The sequence below is a fragment of the Cornus florida genome, unplaced genomic scaffold (genome assembly GCF_030987335.1).
Source record: "Cornus florida cultivar Cherokee Brave unplaced genomic scaffold, ASM3098733v1 CherokeeBrave_3.0.0_Hap2_Chr06, whole genome shotgun sequence".
Taxonomy (NCBI): Eukaryota; Viridiplantae; Streptophyta; class Magnoliopsida; order Cornales; family Cornaceae; genus Cornus; species Cornus florida.
Window position 1 is genome coordinate 101,256,648 of NW_026775576.1, and position 7,282 is coordinate 101,263,929.

At 30.5% G+C, this 7,282-nt stretch overlaps 1 protein-coding gene across 2 annotated transcripts; it reads left to right on the top strand.

The window, feature by feature from the left end:
- The first annotated feature begins 1,243 nt into the window (after positions 1-1,243).
- LOC132315073 (transcription factor SCREAM2-like) lies at positions 1,244-3,634 on the top strand. 2 transcript variants are annotated; one of them, XM_059813829.1, is made up of 4 exons: positions 1,244-1,398; positions 2,057-2,188; positions 2,324-2,497; positions 3,257-3,634. In XM_059813829.1, the coding sequence occupies exons 1-4, from the start codon at positions 1,327-1,329 to the stop codon at positions 3,341-3,343; spliced, it is 465 nt and encodes a 154-aa protein (XP_059669812.1). In that variant the 5' UTR covers positions 1,244-1,326; the 3' UTR covers positions 3,344-3,634. The 2 variants fall into 2 exon arrangements, with proteins under 2 accessions (XP_059669812.1, XP_059669813.1); XM_059813830.1 differs by having other exon boundaries at positions 2,327-2,497.
- The last annotated feature ends 3,648 nt before the right edge of the window (positions 3,635-7,282 follow it).

Consider the following 7,282-nt stretch of genomic DNA (forward strand, 5'->3'; position numbering starts at 1 on the left):
ATTCAAATTTTAGGTGAAATTTCAACATTATAATAGTGAAATTTTAAAACAAAAGTGGTGAAGTACTCTTCCAGGGTATCCTTCGATTTGAGCCACTTGATGACCAACCACCGGCAGATCCAAGGGAGGATTTGGGTGTCTCAAGCCCACTCCAAAATTTTTTTATTTTTATTTTTGTTATACCTAATTTTAGCAAAGCCCAAAAAAAAAAAAAAAATAATAATAAAAAATTTATTATTAGTATTAGCCCACCCAAAGAAATATTAACTCAACCCATTGATAATTCCTTGATTCGCCCTTGTGGCAAACCTGGATTACCCATAGAGGATTTTGTTTCAATATTAATATCAAGATTTGAGATGTTATTGTTGCATTTAGGATTGGATTAAAAATACAATTTACATAACTAATCATCTTGGTTCATCTTTATCATATTTGATAGAGCACATTTATTTACAAACTAAGGTTTGTTTGGTCTGCATTTTATTTTTTAGTGTTTTGTTTTACTCCGAAACAAAATAAGTGTTATGTTGTGGAGTGTTTAAAATAATAATCGAAATCATATTTAGTATCGTCTATTTGTTGCAAGATTTTTGGAGGTAAAACATGAAAACATGTGGTAAAAAAATGTTAGCAAGTTTGAAAAATATAATGATTATTTTAGAAGTGTCATTTAAGAGTTTTTGATTTTTTTAATGTTCTTCGCTACCCTGCTGGTTGTTATATAATGATGAAATATGTAAAAATATCAAATTGGTATTTCGATTTTTGGTCACTATTCACAAAATAAAATATTTTTTACTAAACATTTTTCCACTCACTTTATGACAAAAACAAAACATTAAAAACAAAAACGCATATCAAACAGATCTAAGAATTTTTTATTGGTGGGATTTTGGCTTGCTCAAAGAGGCTCGACTCCACCATATTATCAATATATATATATATATATATATATATATATATATGGAATAAGGGATTGATTTGAATATATACTTCTAGTGTGATTTAAAACATTCGTTCACCAATTTTCTTGAGGTAGTTGATTTTTGGCACGAGTGAGACAATCCTCCTTGTGTTGTTTACAGGTCTGTTTGACAAGAAAGCGACATGATATATACACGGCAAAGACTTTAGCCACAAAGGGCAAATTCATAATTTTAGGCAGCATATTACAATATAGTTATGTCATGCATCTTGCGAGAGCAATATGGTACTCATGCAGGAAACAAACAAGAGATCGTGTGAGTTGAGAGCTCATCTTCTCTTTAAATTGCCTTCAAAACTTGGTGTAATTGAAGAGAGAGAGAGAGGAAAGAAGCATATATGGGTGGTTCTAAGGGGAAAAAGAAAGCAGTTCTATATGAACAACTTCGTTCTGCTACTAACTCCAGTGCTGTACACTCCTCCTCCTCCTTATAATAATTGTTTCTTTTGACTTTCTTCTCTTTAATATATATATACTATTCCTTACATATATGACCTTTTGCATACCATACATATATACAGACTGTTTCCAGTACATCAAAACTGTATATAATTTTTTTTCTCATTCATCCCATATTACAAAGATGATCTCAATCTAAGCTATCAATATGTTGGTTTCTCTTTTTTCTTTTCTTTTTATTTGACAGATTAATATTCACACACACACACACACACACACACACACACACAATTCCCCCAGTTTGAAACCATCCTCAACCTCACCTTATATAGGGGAGGTGGAGGACATACCTAGCTACTCGAGTCAAACCTTTGGTGTTCTCTCTTGATTGAAAATTTTTTAGGCTTTATTTTAGGAAAAAGAAAGATAATATACAATGAGGTACGATCAATAGCTAACACAATTCAAGAATTTTTATGATCAATCAGCAATTAATATGACTAATTAATTTCTGACAAGTTATTTCAATATATATATATATATATATATATATATATATATATATATATATGAATTAAAAGTTAAATAGTACGGAGGTAGTGCAGATAAATGTTACATTTTGGGTTTTAATTAACTTTTTTGATTTATTGAATTTGGGTTTGGGTGCAGGTGAACAAAACCTCAATTATAGTAGACGCATCAAAGTACATACAGGAGTTGAAGGAAAAAGTAGACAGACTCAACCAAGAAGTTGGAGCAACTTCACGAATTTCAACTCATTACCAAAACCCATTACCAATGGTACTGCCATACCATTTAAACTACGAATTCATTTTTTTTTTTTTTCTTTTTCTTTCAATAATTAATTTATCACAGAAAATACAAGAAAAGGGGGCTTCATTTGTTAAATTACTGTGTTATCCATACTTCGATCAGCAGGTTACTGTGGAAACCCTAGAAAGGGGATTCCTGATTAATGTGTTTTCACAAAAGAATTGTCCGGGCTTGCTCGTCTCAATACTGGAAACCTTTGAGGAGCTGGGACTTGATGTCATCAATGCTACGGTTTCTTGTTCAGACTGTTTCCAACTAGAAGCCGTTGGAGGAGAAGTAAGAGAGCATCTCATTACGTTATTTATTTATTTATTTATTTTTTTGTTTCTCGATTGTTTATATATGCTGATTAATGTGCACTAGTAATATATGCACTTCATAATGATCAATTAAAACATATATAACATTTTTATAAAGAATTATGTAGTTGGGGTAGTCATTTTAATGTCATGTGTATATATATATATATATATCAGTTCTTATTACTACCTATTTAAAAGTATAATTGCTAATTGAAATTCCGAAAAAATCTCATGTATCAGTTGAAAGTGAAACATCCATCATGTGTGACTTTTGCAAATCCTAATGGTTTATGTACCCCACATATTCTGGAATTTATTAAATAAAAAATTTCTTGCCCAAAAAAAATTGACTAGTGTCTACTATTTTGATATAATTCTTAGATATATAATTGTAATTGCATTACAATTCATAATGGCTAAGAGGTCCAGCCACAATAACAAACTTTATATTCACCCATGAGTTATGTATTTAGGCTAACATTTCAGCCAAAATGTTATGCTTAGCATATCCCACACTATTCCATTTCATGGCAGCAGTTATTTCAACTTAGCATTTCGGTTGAAATGCTCGGCCGAAGTATTATTTTCCTAGAATAAATGATTAATTTATTTTCATTCCTCCAATATTATTTTATTTTATTTATTTATTTATTTTTTTTGGAAGGTGAAAATTTTAGAAGAAAATACAACATATGATTTTGTAATTTAGTGGGAATTTTATTAACTTGTGCAGAATCAAGGACAGGACGACAGCATAGATGCTCAAGTGGTAAAACAAGCAGTGTTGCAAGCTATCAGGAATTGGAGTGAAAATTGTTAGCAACAGTAATAATCTAGCCACCATCTCTTGCTGTCCCCATTTCTCTTTTTCGGTTTTTCTTTCTTATTAATTTCTTTTCCCTGTAGCCTATATATATATATATATATATATATATTTTTCCGGGGTAATTAATCTTTGTTTTTTCTTCTAGTCATCAAAGTTACATAGGTTGGGAATGTCTGTAGCTTCTATTTAATCTCTACCATGATGACAAAAGATTTTTTCAACTGCATGCATTTCCCAACTGTAAATAAATGAATTCTTAAAAAGGAAAAAAAATATAGAACTGTACAAATTAGGAAGGGCTTACCTAAACGAAACAAAGTAGACAAATAAGAAATATATATATATCCATTATATTATGACAAAACTGTGAAGACAACGAGAATGGAAAATCTAGGGGATGTAATAGTACTATTATAATTTTTTGACATAAGGAACAAAAAATGGAAGTAATAAAATTAAGCAATCACAAAACTGGATAGGGTATCTAATGTGTCCATCTCCACCTCGCTAACATATATGTCCGGGACTTGTATGATGGGCTTGACCCACAATGTGGGACAGTCCAACCCAGTTCTTGTCGGACACACCCACATCCAAGAAATCTAGATACATTACCCACTCTAATAAAAATATTGGGCCTGGACCCTTCCTAGCTAATGGACTTCGACAACATTCACTTTCCCAACTGAAAAATGGATTTGCCAATTATTTAGGATTGATTTCTCTTTATTTTTATTTATTTATTTTTCTCTCTTTCTCTTTTTTTCTTTTATTTGATGATATTAAATGATCAGTCCAATCATAAGGTGCTGGCCACCTTTCCCAAGCCCATAATTTTTTTTTTAACAATAATATATCCATACAATTTGTAGTATATTAGTATATAATGCCTCTCTAAAATTATATTTTTTATAAATCTCCCTATTTTTTTTTTTTCCTTTTCTTTCTTACTCTTCTTCTTACAAGGTGCAATGCAGATAAATATCAAAAGTTGAGTTTGTATCAATTTTAACGTCTTATGATTCTGACATATGACTTAAAAATATATATATATATCAAAAGTTGAGTTTGTATCAATTTTAACGTCTTATGATTCTGACATATGACTTATATATATATATATATATATATATTTAAGTAAAAGTTTGAGTGCTGAAGTCCTCAATTTATTTGAATCGAAAAAGAGAAGGAAAAAAAAAAAAAAGGCTAAAAGAAAAAGAAATTAACAAAGTGTACTACTCATTTCGGTGACGTGAAAGAGGTGCGACATGTTTGGTATTAGCGTGTTGAATCAACGCCTCACCAGAACCGAATGTGTAGGGGGCATTGACCTCAAAACCGCACATAAAAAAAAGAAGAAGAAAAAGAAAGAAACGTGTTTTACTTCTCTGGTTCTCCAAACCCCTTCTACATGCATCTCTATTATGGAAAATACACACACAAAATGGACGGCCCTTAATTTATATTCAAGTCTTCCCACTATGCTCATATCTATTAATGTACATCAAGTTTGTCTCCACATTTGAAAATAATGAAGTTTAATGGGACTGAGAATCGACAACTTTATTTGAAGTGACAAAAGTTCAAGAATGCACATTTCAACAAATTAACAAAGTGCATCTACTACATCATTTTACGTGTGTTTTAAAACTTTGAAAAAAAACACACACACACACGCATATATATCTATATAGACTATATATATATATATATTATGAGCACCGACATACATCATGAAACAAATTTTAAAATGTGCATTATCTCAATAGTGTTGATCTTTTTCAATGGTTTTGATACTACAATGGGGCAGCCTGTGGCCCTCCTACCTTCCATAAACTTTTTCAAAGAAATGTATTCACACTAGTAAAAAAAACGTTACTAGATAAATCAGATGACATATTTACTTTAATATTTGGTTACTTATTATATTATATATAAGGTGCTGGTTGAATAAAAAATTGTCTTACTGGGTTTTCATATACAAAGTTCAAATCAAACTTTTAAAGAACTTTACCAAACTTCTCGGGGAAGAAGATTGCCTTAAAATATATATTACATATTAGTTCTCCACCTCACTTTAATTTTTCAGTCTGTCATTATGGTTGCTCCAAGTTTATCCACAAGTAAATTCATGTGCTAAAAATTAACAATGAATTAGTCAAAAACATATCATTATGGTCATGATTTTTTGTCTTAACTATCAAAAACATATCATTATGGATCATGCAATTGAATTATTGTTAAAGGAATATCATAAAAAGCTAGCAAACATATATATCCAGAACTTTGAAATTTGAGGCAAAATTTGAAGGGTTAGACTTAAGAGGATATATGGCTTTGGATTATATATATCTATATATATATATATATATATCTGTGTGACCCCAATAGTGACATGAAGAATCTGATAGTATTTGAGAGTAAAGCAGACACTTCTACTGTAAGGAAGCGCGTGGGGTCTCTGAATATTTTCCAACCTGCCATGCCAATGCCACAACACAACTGTGTTCATCTAGAGGTAGACTTTTACTTTGTCTAAGCAACATTTGTCAACTAATCACACTCTAAAAGTAATTTTTAATAATTTGATAGGGACCAAGCTAGTAAGACTAAGAGCATGACATTATATATAAATTTGCAGGGAAAAAAAACATGACATTGCTTCGGTGCAGTGTTACATGTGTTGGGAAACGTGCTAGTTTTAAAATTTTTTGAGCGATTTTGATTTATAAATCTTGATTCATCATATATAGACAAGTTTTATACAAAAATAAAATATGATGTCTCATTTAATAAAACTAGATTGAACACTTACATCAAAGGTCTGAGTAAACCTTTAAATCTTTCCTCTAAAGTGAATATTCTCACTTATTTTAGATCCCATAGCAATATGCCTTCTCCTTGGATCTCTATCTTATTGGTAATTGTTTTGTCTTTAGGAATCACTCATAAGCCTCCATGAATGACCTTGGAAAACTAGGCTTGTGAGAGCCTCCATTAGATGAGAACATAAATCCTAATTTTCTAGAGAGAGAAAATAGATTCCTTTTTCCTTCTTCCAAAAATCACCCTTAAAATATACATAGACCATATATATTTATAGGCAACGTAAAGATAAAGAAAAGGAAACAACAAATCCTTCTCAATCTCTAATTCACACGTCTCAAATCTAATATGATTCCAATATCAAGTTGGGCTATGAGTGAGAATCCATTGGGCCTATTATTTTATTGGCTACAATGAATTAATAATTGGCCCGGTCCATGGACCCAATTCAATTAATTCATAAATTAATTTCTACTCCACTAAAATAAATTAATTGAACTCCAATTAAATAATAAATAACCTCTAAGTCAATATTACACTTTGACCCTCTATGCATAATTAGTTATCGGATAAATAAAGCCATCAATCCGACTACTTAATTAATATATTTATTTTGGTACCTTTGATTATTTCTGACTCGATCACAAGAAAATATTTGTTTGACAAAAATAATAATTTAAATAAATAAATATATAATAAATCATTTTGTCTAAAAATACACGAAGGCCTTCGAATTTACTTTGTGATCAACCATAATCAATACAAAATAAATACAAGTAGCAATGATGCAAATATTGAAAATATAACCCTCTAATTATTAATTACATAACTACCCAAAGTGTCGGTCTAAGGATCCTGAAGAATTCGCCGAACAAATCAAAGTAATTATTAATTAATAAAAGAGTCTATAATTTTCTTATGCTTAAGAGTCAAATGCCATGACAGTGATAGGGAGCAATTGCATATGACGGCTTTCGCAATCTATCTCAACCTAACGCGGATCCAATTCAAGTCTTAATTAATTATGAGTCCACCCATAATTACTGACTATGAACCATTTATGATTACTATTTATATATCATGTATTGATTGTCATCACATACATAT